The 25,671-nt window shown below is 43.9% G+C and overlaps 1 protein-coding gene across 1 annotated transcript; it reads right to left on the bottom strand.

Annotated features, from left to right (window-relative positions):
- Nucleotides 1–668: 668 nt before the first annotated feature.
- rlf (RLF zinc finger) lies at nucleotides 669–25,671 on the bottom strand. Its single transcript, XM_080870472.1, has 8 exons — nucleotides 25,391–25,671; nucleotides 23,358–23,512; nucleotides 16,204–16,285; nucleotides 14,997–15,132; nucleotides 14,684–14,886; nucleotides 8,044–8,180; nucleotides 7,739–7,880; nucleotides 669–5,811 (listed from the first exon to the last, which is right to left on the bottom strand). Exons 1-8 carry the CDS (start codon nucleotides 25,616–25,618, stop codon nucleotides 1,195–1,197), a joined length of 5,700 nt encoding a protein of 1,899 aa, XP_080726598.1. The 5' UTR covers nucleotides 25,619–25,671; the 3' UTR covers nucleotides 669–1,194.

Consider the following 25,671-nt stretch of genomic DNA (forward strand, 5'->3'; position numbering starts at 1 on the left):
TGTTGACTTTTGCTACTTAATTCCTCTTCTCGGTTCATTTTGATTATTTACATGCAATCACCACCGATAAAATAACGGTTTTTACTTCAACACAACAGGAAACGTGTCGGATCCTGTACCACACCCATTTTATTCAGTACAAAGTACGCACACATATAAAGTATATATTAATGTGGCTTTTCATATCTATATAAATATGGATTTAAATAACTAATAATTTACCTTTAATTAAAAACACTTTAGACATGTAAAATTTTAAATACTAAAACCACACAGCTGCCCCCAACCCTTCCCGTGCACAGAATCTGTTTATTTGCAGTGTCGCATCTGCAAATTTTAACCACACATGTGCCAGGCAAACTGGATTCTGACAGACCTTCCGGCAGGGCCTCCTGAATACTTCTCATGAGCGAATACTGTAATTCACTGAAAATTAAGCCCAAAGAAGTGTTGCACAGCTAACGCTGGACTGTTTGGAGTTTAGGAGTTTGGGACTATAAACGATGTCCGTCTTTGCCTGATCCATAAAATAATGTAAAGCGCTAAGCTTACTTTTTCAGTTAACAGTTTTAATCTGAGGGAAGACAATAACATTTACCAAGAAATAAGAAAATTAGTAATTTACTTGGAAATTTAACAAACTAATAAACAATCCAGAGAGTCAAGACTGTAAATTCATTTCCACATTTATTTTATTAGAAAGTGTTACATACATGTTGGCCAACACCTGTCCACTGCAACCCAACACTGACTTATTATAAACTGAGGTGAAAAATAACCAAACGTATTCCTTCATGGACTTTGTAGTAAGGAAATATTTTCAGTCACATTTTCACAAAAGTGAAAAGGCCTTGCAATTCGCTACTGACCATTTCCAACAATCTGAAAAGCTGTACATTTATCTCAGAGAACTACAGTATATACACTTGTGACCAGGATTTAACATAATAGGTGTTATCTGAATGCTTCATTACAGATGTCTAAAAAACCCAAACAATCAGCTGGATCTAGTGTGCAGTGTTTAAGCTTGTTTTTTAATTTTATGCTAATTACTACAACTGTTCAGTTTGGCAACTTAAAAATAGCAAAAACATAACAGCATCATCATGGTTGGGAGAAATAAAAATACTGATACACAGCTGTGAAACTAAAAAGTCATTTACCATAGCCATGTTAAAAAGGTGCTCGGTTAAACTAACTTCCAAGAAGCAGTTTGCTGTTGTTGGTGTCTGTTGGGAAGAGGTCAGGGAGGGCGGTGGTGCACACGGGTCTGCCCAGGACCACCACGGGTCTGAGGTACTGAAGCTGTTTAATTGCCAGGTCCCCACACCCAGCCAGGGCTTTGTCCAGGATGGACTTCAAGTTTTGGACTGACGTGAAGTCCCCAGTCATAGAGTGGGGCTTCAGCAGTGGGGAATGAGTGCGTCTGCTGCGGGTGTGAGAGATTCCTAGCTGGTTGTTCTCTTTGACAGAACAACTACGTCTGAAAGTGTCCCGCCGTTTTGCTAATCCTGTATTTTTGTCTTTTGGAGCGGTTTCTTGTATGAACTTAAGAAATGAAGACTCAAACCCCATAGGCTTATAGCCAGCAATGTCAAAAGCCCGTGGAGAAGCACTACGAGACTGAGAGTCTTTTACGTTTGAAGGCTGTTCAGACAGCTCGTTCATCCTTTTCAGGGGCTGGCGAACGGGAGGACTGGACAACGTTACGGATCCATTTAATGTTTTACTACCATCTTTGTTGCCCGATCCATCTTGGAAGCCCTCTTCAGTAGTGAAACGAAGTGAACATGGTGGTGAGAGATCAACAGTGACCGGGCGGAGCAGAGGCTTGATTTTATCCAAGCTCAGTCTCTCCTCTGGTTTCTGAGTGCTTGGTGTTCCTGCAGCAGCGTCTTCAGCATGCCCGCCTGTGCTCGGCTCACCATATAGCACCTCGTCTGCACCAACGAGGACACCATTTCTCTCAACAGGTGGCAGCTCCTGCTCTTCTTCTCCAGGGAAGCTCAGTGCATCATGATTGTCCTCATCCTGCGTGTCCCCTTTGATGGAATGAAGACTCACGGGTGCAGGCTGTGCCCCTGCGCTTTCCGACTCTGCTTGGTACTCCATTTTAAGAACCCCATTAGGGACGCACGTGCCTGCAACAGTCGGTCTGGCGGACTTCCTTTGAATGAGTTCTTCGAGCTGCTCGGCAGTAAAAACAAGCTTATCTTCATTCTTAAAGACATCTTCTCGGCGCATGTGGTGGACCTTCAGGTAGTGACGGTTCAAGCTGTGCATGTACGTGACGACAGAATCGCAGTCCTGAACCATGCATGGGTAGGCCACTCGCAAGCAGCGATCCTGGCACATCTGTAGTGCTTCTTCGTGAGATCTAAACACGTAACTGCTGAAACAATTTCTTTTCGTTCGCTTTTTCTCTCCTGAGACCTTTTTCTCCGCAGCACCCTCATCACCCAGTTGTTCTGACGTAGCTGTCACTTCAGGCTTTGGACTCTCAGCCTGTGCGGTGGGTGAACCAGGTTCCTCTTTCTGAGGACTCTCTGGTGTGACTATAAGCTTCTTTTGACACCCGGTAATAGACTTCTTGTGAGTGCTCTGCAGACGTACCACCAGCGAGTCGTACAACTCGCAGTGACTATAAAGAGTGTGCTTTTTAAGCGCACCGTCATGGCTGAACACTCTTGTGCAGCCGTCATACTTGCACCTTAATAGCTCAGGTGGTTGCGAGTGGTAATCACGAGTGTGACGCACTAAGCTGCTTTTAAGGTGGTAGGAAGCATTGCAGTTTGCAAAGTGACATTTGAACTGGGGTTGAGGTTCATCTGAGTTTGGGAGAGGCCTTTTTTTGGCAGGCTCTTTTCTCACTTCTTGACTGTGGTGCACATCAATATCTTTTTCCAACAAAAGCTGAGAGCGATTGTAATGATGTACTAACTGGAGGTGGCGCACAAGACCTCCCTGGGTGGAAAAAGCTGCATCGCAATTTTTTGCCACACAATGAAAAGGTTTACTGAACTTATCAAGTATATAGCACAGATTACTTTTGGCTACCAAGCGTCTTGTCGTTCTGACTTGCTGTGTGGTCTTATCCTCACTTTCCTGTCTCTGCTCATCTTCCTCTCTACCCTTTGCCTCATCTTCCCCTTCCTCTTCAGATGGGGAGTGATTATCAAAGTCTTTTCCATTTTCACTTATCGCTGTTGAGTTTTTGGTCTCTTGTTGGTGTTGCAACTTGGGGAGCTCTTTCTTTTTTACCTTTAGGCCGTGGTTTGTCAAAGGCGCTGTTAGTTTTTTTTTAGATTTGGACACTTTGTTTCCCTCATGCTGTACAGATGTTACACTAATCTGATCTACGCAAGTCTCACTCATGTTATGGAACTGAATATAATGGGCCCTCAACACGTGTTTTTCCCTGTGGCTCTTGGAACAAAGGTGGCACACGTAAGGCTTAAAACAGGTGGTTTTCAAAGAAGTCAACCTTTTGGCCTGTTCAATGGTACGGCCATGTCTGGTGTTATAGTGGCGCAGTAAGCTGTAACTTTGAGCCGTTCTAAAGCCACAACTTTTCATCTCACAAACATAGGGCTTAGCACTGGCTAGTGATTCACTACCACCTTCCTCAGTGGTTGCTTGTTGAGTGAGGACTTTAACCTTTTCCTCTGAAAGATGTGGTCTCTTCTGAAGCAAGACAACAGGGGGCTTTGCCATAATTGCCTGATGAAGAGATATTTGAGACGTGTTTGAGTCCACGCTGGACTGAGTGGGTTCGTTTGGCAAACTGTCGGAATTCAGGTCCAGTCTACTGAGCCCGATGAGAATCTCTTTGAGAGCATCGTTTTTTGTTTGAAGGCTTAAAGAGTTTGTTTCACTGCTTTTGGGATGAGTGGAAGCTTTTTTTTCTTGGCAAGTGTCCACAGGTTGAAATGGAGTTGGGTCGTTTTGTCCCTTTTCTTCATTCTCCGGTTGATTTTCAGACTTTATCCATTTGGACTTGGATCCCTGCTCATTGTCATGTTTGTGTTCTTTGTTCTCCAGTTTGAGATGTTCTGGGTGAGCACATTTAAGATGTCTCTGGACATCTCTGGCTCTGGAAAACGTCATGCCACACTTCTCAAAGCCACAAGTGAATTTACTTCCATCAAAACACACAGCCACCAAAGTCATTGTTGCTTTGGGCTCTTTGACGTCAGATTCCTGCAAGGAGGAGGAGCAACTCACTGACGAAGCATTCAGGACGTCTCCATTTACAGTGTCAGATTCAACTGACTTAGTAAGGCGAATGGCTGCATCAGTAACAGTCTTAAAAAGTTTCCGCTTTGCCTTCCTTTGAGCCTCAAAGTCCTCTTCAGAGAAAGTGATGTTGTGTGTTGACAGATGCTTTATAAATTCCTTTTTGGACAAGTAATACTTTCTACAGTCAGTACTAGAGCAGGTAAATGCCGCATCTCTGAAATGCTGTGCTTCATGGTGATAGATCTGTCCCAAGTCAGAGTATGTGACATAACAGCCTTTGAGCTGACACTGGTAGTTGAGCTGATAGCCATGGGTTTGCTTGTGTGTGACAAGTTCATTGGAAGTATTAAACTGCGCACCACAGCCTATAACCACACACGCGTAAGGCTGATCACCATAGTGAACTCTTATATGTTTGCGATGATGGTAAGCTGAGACAAAATGACGTCTACAGAAGACGCACTTTTCCCGCTTGTCTCTCATCTGGTGAAAATATTTCACGTTTTCATCACCTTTGTGCTCCGACTTTAAGTGGACATACAAGTACTTGGAATGTTTAAAAGTTCGTGTACATCCAGTTCCTGGACAGGGATACTCATCCCTGTTCTGCAGTTTGAAATGTTGGTCGATGTAATCGAAAGTTACATGCTCGTCGCTGTCCACATGTTTCTCTGTCCCTGTTTTGGCTTGCTGCACAATATGCTGCAAGACATCTGGATCATGGGTGGATTTGTAATACAGCATTAGAGAAGGATCGATGGTGATCTCACCCGGTTCAACGTCGTCATCTTCTTCTATCGTTTTCTGTACTTCCTCAGTCTTGGCATGATTTTTGACAAGATGTGTTTCACTCTCAATGTGTTTTTTAATGTGAGGAACGAGTTTCTTCCGACTCTCGAACTTTTCCAAGCAAATAGGGCAGGGGTGGTTGTTATCCTCTGCATGTCTTTTTGAGTGGTGAATTACTTGGGTGTCCGAGATAGACCTTTTACAAATGTGACAGCAGAAGTTCTGTTTTTTTGCCTCAGAATCACCTTTGATGTCTGTTTGGTTAATAGACTGTTTTTGATCTAGCTGTTCATGACTGTCAAGACCTCCATTTATCCCATTTTGGTGCACCGATTCTACTTTAACAGTGACTCCCTGCAGCTCATGAAGTTTATCCTTCTCAACGGCCTCTTCCTCTTCCCCTTCTGACTCTGGCCTCAGCCCCAGAAGGGAGATGCAGTGATATTTTAGAGTTTTCCAGTCCCAGAATTCGGGGTCAAAAGGCCAGTAAGCTTTCAGTGCTAGTAGCAACTCACAGCGTAGTGAGTTGGGAATAACCTCACTGTCCTGGTCATACTTTTGGTCTGGGCGCAAGTAGAGCTCCTCAAGACAGCTGAAGGCTTCCTGAGCAGGGCCAAGCAGGAACTCTGTGAGTTGGCAGGCACGCAGAACCTCAAGGTCGTCTGGAAGAAGGCAGGACACCGTCTTACAGACAGAGATCTTCGATTCCGAGTCATCCTGCTTTGGAAGTTGAAGGGCTTTCACGCAAAGCTCTACCGACGCAGGTATCCCTGGTTCCTCCGCCTAAAAAGTGATATGAAGAGTTATATTCCCATTATAGAGTGCTGGGAAATACAAAAAAATACCCTGTTACACTGGCTACATAAGCCTCTAAATACACTGCTAAAAAAATTAAAAAATTAAATTAAAATTAAATTAAAGGAACACTTTGAAAATACATCAACTTCAATGAAGGCAGCAGGGGGCTCATATCCATACTGATCTACACTGATAAGGACTGGTTACTGTGTCAGGAACAAAAGGATTCCACATCATTTGATGAAACTGAAAATGATAAACCTACAAAGTGCTGAATTCAAAGACACCCTGAAAGTCAAAGTGAAAAATAACAGGCACGCTAGTCCATTAGGCTAAAATTTGTCCTCCCAGATCTGGGCCAGGGCATCAATGAGCAGGGCATCCAATCTGTCTCATACATCTTTGTTTTCACTCTCCAGTCAAGTAAGAAGTAATGCAAATATAGTCTGCCTGCCCCCATAATGCCAAACAACTAGAGCTGGGCGATATGAGATTTTTTCATATCACGATATGTTTTTTTCATTTCAGGCGATAACGATATATATCACGATATAAGCCAAATAACTATATTTGTAAGATTTAAATGTGCCGTTGCTCACAAGTAAAATGTGAAATAATCAGCAGCTTGTTTTTATTTAAATATTTATTTCCCATAATAAGTTCAACAGGGTAGATGTACTTAAGGAACATGAGACTTTTTCAGATAAATAAAGGCAAATATTTCAAACTACACAAAAGGCAGCCGCTAAAGCGTTTAAGTTTCAAAATAGAACAAACGAAACAGACTACTAAATTGTCAATTCCACTTAGAAACAAAATATTAATTCTAAAAATAAATCTTAGTTTGTTTTACAGAAGAACAGACAAAACTGACTAACTTTTGTCAATATCAAATAAACTGAGAACTAAAAGGAAATTCTCAATCTCTCCTTGTTGTATAGCTTAGCTTTTCAAACAGTTTTAACAGTTACTTTAGTCTGACAAAAGCCGAATGACGAATTAGCGCTTCCAGTCAGAGACTGAGGCTACGTCCACACGTACACGGGTATTTTTGAAAACGGAGATTTTCCGTTTTCGTTTTAAAAAATAATCCCGTCCACATATAAAGGCAGAAATGAAGGAAACCGCTGCTATGAACATGCCAAAGCAGCAGGTGGCGCTAGATTCCTAACCGTGCAGAAATGTTGGCCAATCAGAAGTCTAGAAGCCTCGGTGGGAAAAAGTAAACAAAGCTGGGGCATAGAAGCAGAACCGAGTCGTATGTGTGGAGGGACAGTAACTGTGTGTATATGTAAGCATTTAAACACTGCAGAGAGTAGAATTAACAGTAACAGTATTGTAGAAATTCATTTCACCGAAACAATAACGTGGCGCAGTGTGACGCATGCACCGGTTTATTGTATTTCCAGACTTGCTTTCGGCACAATTTACAGTGCACGCTACTCTATTTTTTGTCAGACTTGAAATAGCCGAAATACCTTCACACTACGGAACTTCTATGGCTCTTCCGTTCGACAATCTCTCCGGCGTTGGAACCATCATCTGTTTTCTCTTCGGTCACGCTCGGTTGATTTTTCTAGTCGGCACACTCATTTCCTCCATTACCCGCTGGCTGCTTCCCAAACAAACACACGTGCGGCTTGGCACTTGTGCTGTACGTAACAAGTCACGCGACGTGACGCTGCGGCTGTGATTGGTTCGGCTCTGCGCTACTTAATTTGGATTGGCTGACCTTTTTTTTTTTTTTTTTTTAAGAGGACAAGAGCGGCGAAGTCTATCGCGATAGTTTAATTTCTCTATCGAGTAAAAGTTATATCGCGATACATATCGTTATCGTTCTATCGCCCAGCTCTACAAACAACCTGTTCCATTTTTAGTATCACAAGTGTAAAGCACGGGTTTTCACACTCACCTCTGTCTGAATCACACGGACCAAGTAAAGCAAATGGTCGACTGTTTTGGCAATGGCACCTAGCTGAAGGCATCGTTCCAGAAGAGACACTGGTGAGGGGTCAAGCCTCCTCTGAAGCTTACTCCACAATAAAATCAACTCCCTTTAATTTAAAAAAAAAAAAAAAAAGAAAAAGTTTACACATATAGTTGTTTGTGAATGCAAAAATTACCAAAGAATCACTTTCTTTTAAATAAATTCCTACATCAAGTCTAAAAAAAAGAAAATTAAAAGAGAAAACTTGTCTTTAAAGAGAGCCCACTCACCAGGAGCAGTAAAGACTCTGCTGCTGTAGCTGCTGTGTCAAGAAAGTTGTGCACAGGATGAACGCTGTATTCTCCTCCCCCTCTGTCTCCAAATTACACGTGATCTCAAGTACGTCCTTGCAGTCCAGTCTCGATATCTACAGGAAACATAATGTTGGCTGCTCAGCAAACAACAAAAGAGGCAACACATCTCCAGTCACTCAACAAAAAGTTACAAATGCCAGAAAAATCAACATCCATGGATAAACGTGTATCTTTTTGTATATTTAGTTTTATGTCAGTCATATACTACCACCAGAATATGGTGATAAAATGTTCTCCCAGTATGATTTAATACAAAATTTGCTGTTTTCTAAGATGCAGACCTTTGAAGAAGTAGTGCTGTTGTAGCTGCAGTACAACATTTTAAAATGTTTAAATGTTTCTGGAGGAATTTCATGACCCCATGAGGACAGAAAATAGTCTTAAACTCTAATGGGGTGAGCATGCCCTTGGAGGCATATAGAAAAAGCGGGGTAACTGAGCCACAGAGGCAGGAGCGCAAAAAAAAAAAGAAAAAAAAAAAAAAAAAAAAAAAGAAGAAGATAAAGCACATGCAACATCTGGATAATATTCTCATACTAGTCCATCGATCCATCCATCTTCATCCGCTTTGTCCGGGGCCGGGTCGCGGGGGCAGCAGCCTAAGCAAAGAGGCCCAGACCTCCCTCTCCCCAGCCACCTCCTCCAGCTTATCCGGGGGAATACCAAGGCGTTCCCAGGCCAGCCGAGAGATATAATCTCTCCAGCGTGTCCTGGGTCTGCCCCGGGGCCTCCTCCCGGTGGGACATGCCTGGAACACCTCACCCAGGAGGCGCCCAGGGGGCATCCTTGTCAGATGCCCGAACCACCTCAGCTGGCTCCTTTCGATGTGGAGCAGCAGCTGCTCTACTCTGAGCCCCTCCCGGATGGCCGAACTTCTCACCCTATCTCTAAGGGAGAGGCCAGCCACCCTTCGGAGGAAGCTCATTTCTGCCGCTTGTATCCGCGATCTCGTTCTTTCGGTCACTACCCACAGCTCGTGGCCATAGGTGAGGGTAGGGACATAGATCGACCGGTAAATTGAGAGCTTCGCTTTTACACTCAGCTCCCTCTTCACCACGACGGACCGGTGCAGCGTCCGCATTACTGCAGCTGCAGCCCCAATCCGTCTGTCGATCTCCGGCTCCCTTCTCCCATCACTCGCGAACAAGACCCCGAGATACTTGAACTCCTCCACTTGGGGCAGGAACTCATCCCCGACCCGGAGTGGGCACTCCACCCTTTTCCGGCTGAGAACCATGGCCTCAGATTTGGAGGTGCTGATCCTCATTCCCGCTGCTTCACACTCGGCTGCGAACCGTTCCAGTGCGAGCTGGAGGCCCTCACCCGATGAAGCCAACAGAACCACATCATCTGCAAAAATCAGAGATGAGATTCTGAGGCCACCAAAGCGAAAGCCCTCCGCCACTTGGCTGCGCCTAGAAATCCTGTCCATAAAAATTATGAACAGAACCGGAGACAAAGGGCAGCCCTGGCGAAGCCCATCACCCACCGGGAACGAGTCCGACTTATTGCCGGCAATGCGAACCAAGCTCTTGCAACGGTTGTATAGGGATCGAATGGCCCATTGCTACGGGCCAGACACCCCATATTCCCGCAACACCTCCCACAGGACACCCCGAGGGACACGGTCGAATGCCTTCTCCAAGTCCACAAAACACATGTAGACTGGTTGGGCAAACTCCCATGCACCCTCAAGTATCCTGGAGAGGATAAAGAGCTGGTCCAGTGTTCCGCGACCAGGACGAAAACCGCATTGTTCCTCCTGTATCCGAGGTTCGACTAACGGACGAACTCTCCTTTCCAGCACCCTGGCATAGACTTTCCCAGGGAGGCTGAGGAGTGTGATCCCCCTGTAGTTGGAACACACCCTCCGGTCCCCTTTCTTAAAGATGGGGACCACCACCCTGGTCTGCCAGTCCACAGGTACTGCCCTGATCTCCACGCAACATTGCAGAGGCGTGTCAACCAGGACAGCCCTACAACGTCCAGAGCCTTCAGGAACTCGGGGCGGACCTCATCAACACCAGGGGCTCTGCCACCAAGGAGTTGTTTAACTGCCTCAGTGACCTCGCCCCCGGAAATTGGCGGGTCATTCCCCTCATCCCCAGACTCTGCTTCCTCCTCGGAAGACGTCTCAGTGGGATTAAGGAGGTCCTCGAAGTATTCCTTCCACCGCCTGACAATTTTCTCAGTCGACGTCAGCAGCGCTCCGCCAGCACTATACACAGTGCAGGTAGAGCACCGCTTTCCCCTCCTGAGACATCTGACGGTTTGCCAGAATCTCTTCGCGGAAGTCCGAAAGTCTTTTTCCATGGCCTCTCCGAACTCCTCCCACACCCGAGTTTTTGCTTCAGCCACTGCCCGAGCCGCATTCCGCTTGGCCTGTCGATACCTGTCGGCTGCCTCCGGAGTCCCACAGGCTAACCAAGCCCGATAGGACTCCTTCTTCAGCCTAGTGGCTCCCTTCACCTCTGGTGTCCACCAATTGGTTCAGGGATTACCACCACGGCAGGCACCAACCACCTTGCGGCCGCAGCTCAATGCAGCAGCTTCGGCAATGGAGACGCTGAACATGGTCCATTCGGACTCAATGTCCCCAGTCTCCCTCGGAATGCTGTTGAAGCTCTGCCGGAGGTGTGCGTTGAAGATCTCGCGGACTGGGGCCTCTGCTAGACGTTCCCAGCACACCCTCACTACGCGTTTAGGTGCACCAGGTCTGTCCAGCGTCTTCCCCCGCCACCTGATCCAACTCACCACCAGGTGGTGATCAGTTGACAGCTCAGCCCCTCTCTTTACCAGAGTGTCCAGAACATATGGTCGCAGATCTGCTGATACGATTACAAAATCGATCATCGACCTACGGCCTAGAGCGTCCTGGTGCCACGTGCACTTATGGACACTCTTATGTTCGAACAGGGTGTTCGTTATGGCCAAACTGTGATTAGCACAGAAGTCCAATAACAGAGCACCGCTCGGGTTCAGATCAGGGAGGCCGTTCCTCCCAATCACACCCCTCCAGGTCTCGCTGTCGTTACCCACGTGAGCATTGAAGTCTCCCAGCAGGACAACAGAGTCTCCAGGTGGAGCACCCTCCAGCACCCCCCCCCCCCCCCCCCCCAGGGACTCTAAGAAGGCTGGGTACTCTGAACTGCCACTCGGCGCATAAGCGCAGATGACAGTCAGGACCCGTTCCCCGACCCTAAGGCGCAGGGAACAAACCCTCTCGTCCACCGGGAAAAACCCCAACGTACCGGCAGCAAGCCGAGGGGATATTAGGATACCCACCCCAGCCCGCCGCCTCTCACCAGGGGCAACTCCGGACTGAGACAGAGTCCAGCCCCTCTCCAGGAGACTGGTTCCAGAGCCCAAGCCATGTGTAGAGGTGAGCCCGACTATATCTAGCCGGTACCTCTCAACCTCACGCACTAACTCAGGCTCCTTCCCCACCAGAGAGGTGACATTCCATGTCCCTATTGCCAGTCTTGGCAGCCGGGGGTCAGTCCGCCAGGGCCTCTGCTCCTGGCCGCCACCCGGCACACAATGCACCCGACCCCTATGGCGCCTCCTGCGGGTGGTGGGCCTGCGGGAGGATGGGCCCATGTCTCCTCTTCGGGCTGTGCCCGGCCGGGCCCCATGGACTAAGGCCCGGCCACCAGACGCTCGCCCTCGGGCACCCTCCCCGGGCCTGGCTTCAGGGCGAGGCCCCGGTGACCCTATCCCGGGCAGGGTAAACTGTTCCCTCGGTGTCCTTTTCATAAGGGTCTTATGAATCGCTCTTTGTCTGGTCCCTCACCCAGGGCCAATTTGCCATGGGAGACCCTACCAGGGGGCAAAAGCCCCCAGACAACATAGCCCCTGGGATCCCTGTGACACACAAACCCCTCCACCACGATAAGGTAGCGATTCAAGGAGGAGCTCATACTAGTCTGATTTATAAAATGTATAAGAGAGCAAACTAAAAACTTCCTCCTGACAAAACAACAACTTTTTTTTCCTTCACTGTATTATAATAATGAATGTTCTCTCTTCATGGCAGAGAAATTATGTTATATTTATTTAAAAGGCCATTTTTCCATTTCACTCTCTCACACACACACAGAAAATGCAATAGGACACTCGATCTAAATATCACTGCACCGCTGACTCAAGTTTTCTTCACAGCTTTATATTTATAAAGTATAAAAGCCTCTTTCTTCGCTCACTTAGACATTATGTGTGGAAATGTGAGCCGTTTGATTAAACAAAACTATTTTTGTATCATTTTTTTTATCCCGAGTTCAAAGCTGTGTGGCTTTTGTATGAATATAAAAAAAAAAAAAAAAAATGCCCAACATACTGACAACTCTGTGTGTGTAATAAAATTACACTTCTTTCTTTTCTGATCATGCAAATCCTATACCTAGTCTGCACTTTTATCTGAAACACTGGCGAGACACTGTAATCAAAAGAATAAAAGGAGACAGCATGTAAAACAAATCCAAACACTGCTTAGTAGAGCAGGGCGATATGGCCAAAAATATTTATCACGATATATATTTGAAAATTTGCGATAACGATATAACCGACGATATAATTGATGCGAGACAAAATACAACTCCACAACATTACTAGCGCAAAAAGACAACCTTCCATTTATTTTCACTTAAACAAGAAGCTGGTTTTTATGTACATTAAAGCTTTATAAAAATGTAACAGTGCAAATGCAAATTCCTTGCTGAAAGTTTAACCAAAAGGCATTTCCAGTAGAAATGGGCTGACATATCCTGAGCATAACCATATATAATATCCACTGAAGTTAAAAATAGGTGCTTTGCAACATTAAACTGCAGTGTGCAGTACGCATTTTTCGGACCATAAGGTGCACGGGATTATAAGGCACATTAAGCGAAACAAAGCAGTCAGATAAATCAAACTTTATTAAACTCATTCTTCTTGCTTCCTCCACTTCTGTACCATTGATTCATTAATGTTGAATTCTCTGGCAGCTGTTCTATTCCCATGTTGTTGCAGTATATTAATGACTAACCTCGTATTGTGGATGGATTATCTCAGTTGTTCTCCTGACTGAAGTTTGGTCCGTTTACAGCATCCTGCCATGCGATTGCATTTGTCTCTAACCATGAAGAACCTTCACGTTAACTTTTATAAGTGGAAAAGTGTTAGTGTTCGTCCTCCAGCTTCACTGTTTATGTTATGCTAACATAGCTGTATCGCTAGCGATCACGTAGCACATCATTATATACCAGCTAGCCCAACTTCAGTAACCCTACAAACGTCACTGCTGTTTAGTTTCCTGTCTTCATTTATGTTGGAAGTGATAGCAGAGCTGTACGTTTGATTTTTTTCAGAAATCTCTCAGTCAGAACATGCAATATCATGCTTAGGTAACTAGCGAAACTAGCGAGCTAACTTCCGCTAGCTTCCTGCTAACTTCTAACTCCGTTAAATGTAATAACTTTTGTTTTCATGGATGCCTGGAAGTTAAACTTTATAGTTACACCTGGTAAAGCAGCAATGCTGATCGTTTTATTAAAGATGAAAGAATTTAGACAGTTTTTAACTCTAAGTGATGCTGCAGTGTTGTTTGACCTGAAGCATACGGAGTTTAGGACCCAGATTACTCCCAGATTTAAGAGCATCTTAGTCCGACAAATATGACAATGACAACGGCCGCTTGCATGTTCTGCAAAAAAATGTGCTTTGTTGTGTATCTGACGGACAAACACCAAACCAGTTCCACATCACGGAAGTTGCACCATTTTTACAAACCAATTCTGGTTCATCTGTTTCACTCAACAATCGGCCATGTGCGTATGAAAACAAAGGCACTGCGCATGCGCGTTTTACTCCCATTCTATCGCGATATTTCATTTTCCTATCGTTGCCTAACATTATACCGGTATTACCGTGAACGGTATAATATGGCCCAGCCCTACTGCTTAGTACAGGAATTATCAATAGTAACTGACAAAGAATAATTATTATGCTAAGGTTCTTCTGTGTGCACATGGGTTAGATTTATGTACAAAGAAGCAGGCTAAAACACTTTTACAGCATACAATATAATGCCAAACTGAAACTAGGCCACAAAGCACCCAAATGTTCTATCGGCTGGAGGATTTTCTGAGTCCTCCAACTGAAAGCCAGAAAACTGAAAGCTCAATTTGCATGTGGGTTTGAAGCTCTATTTTTGGAGTCAGTGCAGAAAACCCTTATGAATAGGTAAATTTTTTACACTCATTCTAAAAAGATTTGACTTGCAAATATGCCCCATTTTTCTTTATCAGCTAATATCAGTTACAGATTGCTTGTGTATGTGTGACTGAATACTAAGAATGGATGCTTTTGTCTGTCCTCTGAAAGCTTTGGGAGGCCATCAGTCGTGATCACCTGGCACACATTCTGTGTCACACTGAACGCTTCTTATATTTTTGATACTCTTCACGTTGGTTTGGTGAAAATGATAAATGTAGAAACTCATTAATTAATTTACTGAAACACCCAAAAGTCACCAAAGCAACCAATCCCAGCTCACAAAAAGAAACTGCTGGAATACCTCCATTATGGCCTCTTCGTTGGGCAACAGGTGACAAAGCAGGGAGACATATGTCTGACGAAACGTGGCTTGATTAGAAAAGGTGCTGCATTCAGTGCAAGCTTTGGCCAAAACCACAGCTTTGGCAATCTCGCCCATCTTTTCCAGATGTTTCACCCGCATCTCCATGAAGCCCTCGCCCTCCAAGCTGATATATGCATTAACTAAAGACAGAATTCAAACAAAATCCAAGTCACAAATAAAGAAAAAGCCAACGTAGTTCTAAGTAACTATAGTTTTCAAATAAAAAGAACCTAGTTGATTAGATCCTAACCTTCTTCTGGGTTAGTCAGCTGCCCGGTGAGGAGAGATGTAAGGACAGGGTTGCTCCATGCCCCTCCCTCTCCTGTGATTTGGAGTAATGCTTGAAGGTCTGTGCTTCCATACTGTAGCAGGGTATCATGGGCAATCTGCACACAACACAAAAATGGTAACGCTAAATACAATAACATTGTTCGGTCAGCATCTTTATAAACATTCATTTTCATGAATACAAAAAATATAATTATTAAGGGCTATGTTCCCTTTATGGAGGCAGCAGTGCTGCTTTCTCTCTGTTGATGTGTGATAAAATGATAAATGAACAACTCAAAAGGCTGTCACAGTTTGTGATTCAGCACAAGCGATATTTCATTATCTGCTCTACACCAAGCGAAACGTTTGTCACTGTTCACATCTAAAAAGGAAAACAGGTGACAGCTCAGCACAGCCTGGTTTAGAATTACTTTTTCTTTGCTGACAAGTCTGTCTGTAGAAATTAAGACTTTTTTTTCTCCTTTTTGAAATGTCATCAATCAATCAATGTCATTCAGCATGTGGGTGAACTAAACTTAATATAGTGACTTCGCAGCCCAAAATCTAGTATCAAAGAAAGTAAGAGTACTTAAAAACCTATATGAGACTTCAGCTACAGAGCTATTACATTCCCATAAATCTTCTCAGTATGTCACAGTTTTGCTCAGCTTGAACATATTGAATCAATTTAGCAACGTATTCTGCCAACTCTTCAGTGCACATTTGCCACAAGAAATCAAGTCCACAGCCATGCGACCCACCCCATGAGACGGAAGCGCTTCACTTCATCCTTTGGAAACAAAACTGCTGAATGTAAGAAAAATTGAAACACTATTCTTTTTAAGTCTTGTATCTTTAAATCCTTTGAGAAAATAACTAACTATTTCAAGCCTGATACTGAAGATATTCACACCTAGATTGGTTTCATATTGAAGTACAGATTTGACAACCTGTGAAGAGTGAGAGGTTATAAAGACAGATGTTTTAGACTCACCACGGGGTAAATAAAAACAAAACAATGCTGTCCACACCAATTTGAAACAGCTCGTCTTTGGGTTTACTTTTAGGAGGGCTTTTACAGAAAACGCCCAAAGACTCAACTTGACCCCCCCCTTCACAGACACACACAAATTTACTTTTCTCTATGCAGTCACCCATCAGCAAACAATGCTTTGAAGGTCCTGTACCTGAACAGAGTGGTGGAACTGAACCCAGGCTTCATATGGGATTTCATTCTCAGGCACTGACAGCAACAGTTCAAAACAGCTCCTGTAGTAAAAACAAGGAGGTGTTTTATGACACTATAATAAAACAGTGCAAAACAGAACAGCCAACGACAGTATGAAGAGTGTGCAGAGTATGATCCAACCTTCAAGCCACCATGGCCGCCCCCCTACAAGGCAGTGTTCCTAATAATTCAATATTAATATTCACTAATATTCCTGTACACATGGATCTGAGTGCATGCCAATTAATATCCTTATAAGTAAGTAAGTAAGTAAAATTTATTTATATAGCGGTTTTCACAGATAAAAATCACAAAGTGCTTTACAACACAGGAAATGGGAATATAAAAACAATATAACAGTAAATAAAACAATGTAAAACAATAAAACTATAAAAACAGCATAAGAAATTAATCAAATGCTTTTCTAAATAAAAATGTCTTCAGCTGTTTCTTAAAAGAATCAATGGAGTCCGTGCAGCGAAGAGACAGTGGGAGAGAATTCCACAACCGTGGTACCACAGTCTGAAAGGCCCGATCACCACGAGTTTTAAAACGAGTGCGCGGTACCACCAGCAGTCTCTGATCTAATGACCTTAAAGCCCGAGAAGATGCATGTGGTTTCAGCAGGTCAGATAAATATTGAGGAGCCTGACCATGTAGGGCCCTAAAGGTTAGAACTAAAATTTTAAAATGAAACCTAAAATTTACAGGCAACCAGTGAAGGGAGGCCAAGACTGGAGTGATATGCGATCTTCTCTTGGTGCCCGTTAAGAGACGTGCTGCAGCATTCTGCACAGTCTGAAGACAATTTAAGGCTGATTTGTTAAAACAAGTAAAAAGGCCGTTAGAGTAGTCTAAACGAGAGGAAATAAAAGCATGAATAATCATCTCAAGTTCAAGCTTTGAACTTAGGCTTCAGGGGATCCTTGTCCAACAAGGATCCCCTGAAGCCTATTACCGCTGACATTAGAGTGGGGTGCGCCTTCAACAGACAGCCGGTTGCTGGCAAAAAGAGAGAGGCAACCATTTATACCCACATCCACAGACAACTACAATTGTGGTGGGAAGCTGGAGCATCCAGAGAGAACCCACACGGACCTATGGAGAACATGCAAACACACTGAAACACTGCAGCTGACCAGATACAAAATCTTCTCGCTATGACGTCAGTGACAATAACTGCATAGTACACAAATATTGAAAAGTGAAGGTGCTTCAATTATTTTGTTTCGTTGCATCAAAACATTTTCAGCAGTGGCCAACTCGTTTGACCGTACGTCCACAGCTTTTTTTAATTCTTCAAGCACCATTCTGTAGGCTTGTGTAAAGATATTTGCACACAAATTGTCTAATTACCAAATAATGGTTATACAAATGTGTCCATTCACATACGAGTTTCTGTTCAGATAGCATATTGGTTTTAACCACCATAACTGCGCTTTACGTGTCAGTTAATAAGTGGGCTGATTTCACTTAAGGTCTTTGTATGTTATAACTTGGCTCTTCTCCATGGCTGGCTAACAGACCAACAACAACATAAGCAAGAGTAGCCCACTCCATCTGACAAAGCACACCCTCTACATGTAGACTGGCAGTCTGTGACTGCCCACAGATTCTTTTAGCTACCTCAAGAAAAGAAAAAAAAAACTCCCAAAAAACAAAACAACAACAGCATTCCATGTTTACAAGTATGTGCATCCCTCCTAACCAGAAATGTATGCTTTTCTTCATCACTAACCTAGCATTGCAAATTGTTGTGTAGTTTGTGTACAAGCAAGCGGCCACATGTTGCAAACTGCAGCAAAAACAGGTTAACAAAATGTGCATTCAAACAGTGTTTTTAAACCTAAAAACAAATCAGCATGCTGAAGAAGTTTAACATACCGTTCACATGACTAATACAGTTTATTCAGGATAACAGTGGATTTTCAGTGCACATGTAATGAGACAACTCCCTACACCTTTGATCGCATCATGCCTCTAAACCTTTCCTGGCTGAAGACGTATGACTGGTCCTAGCAATGAACACAAAGGCACAAATCTCTGACCTAGTTCAGCTCATGTTGAGAAAGTCACAAAATATCTTAGATAACTCATTTGTAGTACGAGACCTTTAATGCCCCTTCAAGGACGTCTTGAAGCACATCTAATCCCAAACAACAGCCACTCAATCCCAGTCAGTGTGAGCTTTGATTTCTTTTTGTTTTGGTTTGCAAATGACAGTTACTTAAACTAATATTTTTAAATGACAAAACCAATAATGCTATAGCCTTTAAAAAAAAATAATAATAATAATAATCATCATCAGTTAGTACCAGGAAGCACAGCATGCATATAACTGTGCACAAAATGAAGAACAAAATTAGCTGAGGTTATTATTACAGTTACCACTGCTTACGTTTTACACTTAGTATCACTGCATACCTCAGATTTAAACCATAGCTGTGACATTTACATCAATTTACAAAACCACTTATTTCCTGTGTTGGCAATTTACCCTCTATATTTCAGCAATGTTTTCCCATTTTCAACGTATAAATGTACTTTTATGCCCTGGGCAGAGGCAGGCTGCAATTGCACCAAATCGGTTGGAGGATTTCCATAATATTTAGTTTCTTGTTTGTACTCTGACTGTTGTGAGAAAGCTAAAAGTCTTTCATATTAGGAAAGCCACCTATTATACTATGTCTCTTTCTGGACTCCTGTATGCATATAAAAGCTTTGCTCACTCTACAGGACGAGTGCTTTATTGGTGTTTCGTTACCCATTCAAATATGGGGGAAAAAAAAAACAAAAAAAAAACAAAAAAAAAAAAAAAACACACGCACACAGTCATTGATATACATACTGCAAAAACATTTGTTTAATGTTCTTAGACCAATGACGTATCTGGAATATTTCATTTGTACATTCTCCCCAACTCCATGTTCTGCTTTGAATTTATTAAGCAAAGCAAAGAAAGAAAAAAAAGGAAGCGAAACTGAAACAAAAAATAAAACTGAACCCAACAGAAAAAGACATGTTAAGAAGGCTGAACGGAAAAAAGCGCCAGGATCATCAGTGCCTCGGAATAGCGGCAGGCATATGGAGAACACGAATAAAGCATTTAGTCAGATTGCAAAGTGTACTTGTGAGGATTGGCAGATGGAAAAGAGGGAGACTAGACTCACTCCCACTGGTTAATAGTTATTACCACTTAGGAAAGAAACAATCAGCGTTGGTGTCTTTAATTGTCAACGCTTGATCTCATTTTCAGACAGCACAAGCCTGCTGTATAGGTGTAATGACTTGAGTTTACAGAAAATGCTTGAATTTGAGCTACATTAGACAAAGTTGAGTGAGCAGGCTATTAAGGACTTTGTAAATAATTGAAGAAGCTGAGGGGAGTGCAGCTGTAGAGAAAACAATATAAAAAATAAAGGAAAATGTGTTTTTATAATCTGTGTAAAACAATCCTTTCTTGAATTTTATTAATATAAAATATGTTTTGACCAAATGATTTGCCTGCTGATTGAGGAATTGGTATTATTGCTTCTCTGATCAGGAGTGAGGATATTGTTCGTGTAAAACTGCTCTCTCGGTGGTGCTGCAGGTAAAGCCGTTTGCAAGTGGTAAAAGATGGAGCCCTGCAATAGAACTGTAGTAAACAGGCTTCCTGTCTAACCAGAGAAGATGAAGGCTGAAGACACAAACTCTCAGAAGAGCTATTCACTGGAAACTAGTAGACAGAGAGAGGACAGGCCCACCTGCCCCATCCCTCTCGCTGTGGGGAATGAGGCACAAGGGGGGGATGTTACTGTGAACAGGTCTCAGGTGGCCCACCCCCACAGAACGCATGCAAAATAACCCAATCTGATCCTGCAGGAGGTGTTTGTATCAGACTCAGTCACTTCTCTAGTCTACTGCATTTCTTTTCTGTTTGGTGCTTTCACTTCCTTTTGCAGTGCACACTCAGAGCCTGTATGACACACTACCAAGAATGTTGATTCCAAGTTCCAAGTTCAACTTTATTGTCACTTCAACCATATACAGTTTAAAAATACACAGTGAGGCGAAACAACGTTCCTCCAGGAACCAAGGTGCTACAAGACAAGTTAGTGCAAAAAAAAAAAATAATATATAATATATCTAGTAATAATATTGTGCAAAAGAGCATTTACAGGTTGGTGTGTGCGATGGTTTGGTGGTGTAGGTCAGTGTGTTTGCGCTTTGTGTTGGTTAGTCAGTCCAGTCTCAATATTTTGAGGTATTTGAGTTAAGCTGAGTGATAATGTTAGTGTATGTGTGTGTGTGCGTGTTTATCAGTCAGTCCCTTTTTGCTGAGGAGACGGATGGCTTGTGGAAAAAAGCTGTTGCACAGTCTGGATGTGCATGCCCGAATGCATCGGTACCTTTTTCCAGATGGCAGGAGTGTAAAGAGTGTGTGAGAGGGGTGTGTCCGATCAGCCACAATGCTGGTGGCTTTGCGAATGCAGCGTGTGGTGTAGATGTCCTCAATAGAGGGTAGAGAGACCCCGATGATCTTCTCTGCTGTTCCCACTATCCGCTGTAGGGGTCTTGCGGTCTGATATGGCACAGCTCCCAAACCAGACAGTGATGCAGCCGCTCAGGATGCTCTCAATAGTTCCTCTATAGAAGGTGGTCAGGATCGGTGGTGGAAGCCGGGCCTTTCTCAGTCTTCTCAGAAAGAAGAGACGCTGTTGGGCTTTCTTGTGCAGGGAGCTGGTGTTGAGGGACCAGCCGAGGTCCTTCTCCAGGTGTACACCCAGGAATTTGGTGCTGTCAACGATCTCCACAGAGGAGCCGTTGATGCTCAGCGGTGAGTGGTCGCCTCGTGTCCTCCTAAAGTCAACAACCATCTCTTTTGTCTTGTCAACATTCAGAGACAGGTTGTTGTCCTTACACCAGTCCGTTAGTCTCTGCACTTCCTCTCTGTACGCTGACTCGTCGTTCTTGCTAATGAGACCCACCACGGTCGTGTCATCAGCGAATTTAATGATGTGATTTGAACTGTGTGTTGCTACACAGTCATGAGTCAGCAGTGTGAACAGCAGAGGACTGAGCACACAGCCTTGTGGGGCCCCAGTGCTCAGTGTGGTGGTGCTGGAGGTGCAGTTCCCGATCCGTACTGACTGAGGCCTTCCGGTCAGAAAGTCCAGGATCCAGTTGCAGAGGGAGGTGTTCAGGCCTAACAGGCTCAGCTTTCCGATCAGTTGTTGGGGGATGATCGTGTTAAATGCTGAGCTGAAATCTATGTACAGCATTCGGACGTGTGAGTCCTTCTTGTCCAAGTGTGTCAGGGCAAGATGGAGTGCAGTGGAGATGGCGTCGTCCGTTGAGCGGTTATGGCGGTATGCAAATTGCATTGGGTCCAGTGAGGGGGGCAGCAGGGTCTTGATGTGTCTCATGACGAGCCGTTCGAAGCACTTCATGATGGTGGGTGTAAGTGCGATAGGGCGGTAGTCATTGAGACAGGACACAGAAGACTTCTTGGGCACGGGGACGATGGTGGTGGCCTTGAAGCACGTGGGGACAACGGCACTGCTCAGAGAGATGTTGAAGATGTCGGTGAGAACATTTGCCAGCTGATCAGCACATTCTCTGAGCACTCTGCCTGGGATGTTGTCTGGTCCAGCAGCTTTACGTGGATTGACTCTGCGTAGAGTTTTCCTCACCTCAGCTGTAGTGAGACACAGGACCTGGTCGTTCGGAGGAGGGGTGGTCTTCCTCGCCGCCACGTCGTTCTGCCTGTCGAACCGAGCATAGAAGTTGTTAAGCACATCTGGGAGGGAGCCGTCACTGTCACAGGCAGGTGGTGTCGTCCTGTAGTTAGCGATGGCTTGTAAGCCCTGCCACATGCGTCGTGTGTCGCCGCTGTCCTTAAAGTGGTTGTGGATTCTCTGGGCGTGTGCGCGCTTCGCTTCTCTGATGGCCCGAGAAAGTTCAGCCCTCGCTCTTCTAAGCGCCATCTTATCTCCCTCTTTGAAGGCAGAGTCTCGGGTCCTTAGAAGTGCACGCACTTCCGCAGTAATCCACGGTTTCTGGTTGGGTCGTGAGATGATGATCTTGGAGACAGTGACGTCATCGGTGCACTTGTTGATATAGCTGGACACTGATGATGTGTACTCCTCCAAGTCAGTGAAGTCGCCGTAAGTTGCAGCCTCTCTAAACATGTTCCAGTCAGTGCTCTCAAAACAGTCCTGAAGAGCAGAGATGGCTCCTGCTGGCCAGGTTTTCACCTGCTTCAGAACCGGTTTTGATCGCCTGACGAGTGGTCTGTATGCTGGAATTAGCATAACAGAGATGTGGTCTGAGTAGCCGAGGTGGGGGCGGGGCTCTGCCCGATATGCGCCGGGGATGTTTGTGTAAACAAGATCCAGCGTGTTTTCTCCCCTCGTTGCAAAGTCCACATACTGATGGAATCTAGGAAGCACTGACTTGAGATTTGCATGGTTGAAGTCCCCAGCAACAATAAACAGTCCATCCGGGTGTGTATTTTGCAGTTCACTGATCTTTGTATACAATTCCCATAGCGCTTCCTTAGCATTAGCGCTAGGTGGAATGTACACTCCGATAATGAAAACAGTGGTGAATTCCCGTGGTAAGTAAAAAGGTCTGCATCTAACAGTCACAAACTCCACCAGCGATGAGCAATAACTAGAGACTAGCACAGAGTTCTTGCACCATTTCTCGTTGATGTAAACACACAAGCCGCCACCGCGAGTCTTACCGCACAGAGCTGCATTTCTGTCGGCGCGAAACGAGGCGATTTTTGTAATGTTAAAATTAAAAAAAAAAAAAAAAAAAAAAAGGCTGTGTATCCAAAAACATTAAGTTACACTAGTAAAAAAACATGTTGGTATTCCTTTTGTTTCAAAGCATAATAACTGAGTTTGATATACCTGACATGACATTTGTTGTCATATGACTATTACACATGCACACAATACGTATAGCCTTTGTCTATACAAGTTATATTGAAATGATTTCAAATTGCTCCCATGCATAAACCAGACATTCAAACTACTTTGACACCTATGACACCTCGCACACATTCTCATGAGATAATCAATTGCTTATCTCTCATAATTCAGTATATTTTACAGTACTCACAAAGCTAGCCGCTTCAAAACGAGGGCCACTCTGTCGGACTCTGCCGTGAGGTGGGATCGAGCTGAAGCAAAGCAGTTTATGGACAGACAGTAGACCTCCAGAAGAGGCAGCCCATGTTCCATGGAATTCCTGCTTCCAGCATAGTGCATCAGTGCCTGCAAAGACACACAAAGGCATCAGAAACTGAAAAAAAATTGTTGATGAAGCAGATTTGAAAGTAGAGTAGAAATATGTAGTAGCAATGTTCAAAAACTACAACCAGAAGAGGAAGCATTTGCCATGGATGAGCAAAGGTTTTCACCTTAGGGAGATGCCTGTCTATACCTGATTGATCCCAGCTGACACACTGTCTGGTGTGTGCCTGCTGTGCTCCAGATTGGGCCTGAGGGGACTTAACTGTTGCTTTAAAACAAAAAAAGGAAGGAAGACTTCATACAGTACATGATCATCACACATACATAATGATCTCATACTGTATATGACCATTAAATTTGAGTTCTTGGGATGATTCAACCTGGTATAATTTCACACAATTTAAAACAGAATCAAATTCAATTAATTAAATTAATATTACCTACAAGAAACAGGTGTTTTATATAACTCAACATTTACTGTTAACAGGGAGGAAGGTCTCGTTTCGCGCAAATACTCAGCGATCAGCTGTCCTTCAGGAACAGAGAAGTCAACATCTACACCCATCTGTCACCTGCTTGTAGTTGGTGGGTATACACATTAAAATCATAGCGCTATCAGCATCCCAGGAGTCTCATTTGCCAGATAGAAGGAACTTTTCTAGGTGGTTCTCGTGCCCACAGAGGCACTAAATTAATTCCCCTCTGTCTAAATATACAGTACCCTCTCAAAGGAAGGTAGGAATAAAGTCTAGGCCCTAAAGACCTACATCAGTGTACTAATTACATCCCTGAGATTTCCGACTGGAATTGGGAGTCACACAGATCTTTTTGCCTTTGTTTTACGAAAACCTGGAAGATTGAAGTTAAAACTGTACTGAAATTGAGTTTTAGTGTTAAATCAAGTGTCATTTTACACAGTTACCAACACCAAACATGGGAACGCATACAATCTTTCAACTTACTTATAAGGGGGAAGTTAGAGCTGTTGAAATCATTGAGAAATATTCAAAAGCAGCCTAATTAAAGAAGACCTGTCAGGGTGAACTAGCTAATGAATTACTCCTGCTATACCATTCTCAAAGGCTGCTGAACAGGTTTCAAGGGAAGCTCTCTAATGGTTGAAAAACTTGCAGAGTCCCTTAAGCAGCAAAAATGAAAGTGATACCTAGTTTTTAGTTAAATCAGATCCTTTAGAAAGCGGAAGCCACAGTAATTTCCCTACCATGATGACTAGATTTGTGTTTTAACTGGACTCCAATCTAAGATTTCTTTAAGGGAGACTAAAAATCTCCATTGTCGTAACTGACAGATGCGCAGGTTTAGAAACTGTCACATTTCAAGAGCACAGGAAAAGCTTATTTTCTTGAAAGTGGTCAAAATGCAACACTCCTTAGTAGCTAAACGCCCCCCAACAACAAAAATATTATGATAAACATATCTCGACGCTGCCCCGCCCCACAGGCATGCAGTAATACATGATCTGCAAACTGTGTCAATAAATTCATACAAACATCTGTATTACATTTTCTTCGTTGCCACCATAATCACTTCCCAAATAAAGCAAAGCTAAAAGACCTTTGATCTTTGAATGTAAGGCGACTCGAACCTGCAAATTGAGCAACAAATCACTGAGCTGCAAATAAGTCCAACGGCCGTGAGTTGTTTGGGTGTAAAAATAATAATAATAATAATGACAAAAAACACAAAAGCATATGCAAATATGCGCAAAAATAAACGTACTGCAATTGGGTGTAATCCTAACCTAAACTTGGCCAGTTAGCTAACAGGCCAGCAATCGTTGCTGGTAATTCTGCTTGCGGGATGCGAGAGGGAAAAAAACAGTCCTCGGTGAGCTAACGATAGGCTAATTGTAGCTTCGATGCTGCATGTACACATTACCTGACAGAAGTTATCGCAGTACTCCGTGGAAGACGCTACGGAGATTTCTTGTTGCCTGAGGACGTCCTCGAAAGCTCTCAGTGTGGCCAGCAGGTTTTCCATTGCAACTAGGGTATCTTCGGCCGTGTCCAGGGCCCAGTCGCTCCATTCGTGCTCTGGTTCGACATTATTCTCCGCCATCTTCACTCTCCACCACAGCGCGTATGCAGTGCAGTCTGACGACCCCATTCAATGCTGTCGGAATATTTAAATACATCAGCTGAACTGACACCAAGATCACC

This window comes from Rhamphochromis sp. 'chilingali' (genome assembly GCF_963969265.1).
Source record: "Rhamphochromis sp. 'chilingali' genome assembly, chromosome: 21".
NCBI classification, from domain to species: Eukaryota; Metazoa; Chordata; class Actinopteri; order Cichliformes; family Cichlidae; genus Rhamphochromis; species Rhamphochromis sp. 'chilingali'.

What these genes read in the sequence shown, in the direction of transcription:
- rlf (XM_080870472.1), bottom strand. Translation starts at nt 25,618, where the DNA reads ATGGGGTCGTCAGACTGCACTGCATACGCGCTGTGGTGGAGAGTGAAG. An exon ending in ACGAAGAGGCCATAATGGAG is followed by an intron (nt 8,181 to 14,683) that starts GTATTCCAGCAG and finishes TGTTTCCTGTAG; the next exon opens with ATATCGAGACTGGACTGCAA. An exon ending in CAGAGTCTTTACTGCTCCTG is followed by an intron (nt 7,881 to 8,043) that starts GTGAGTGGGCTC and finishes TTTAAATTAAAG; the next exon opens with GGAGTTGATTTTATTGTGGA.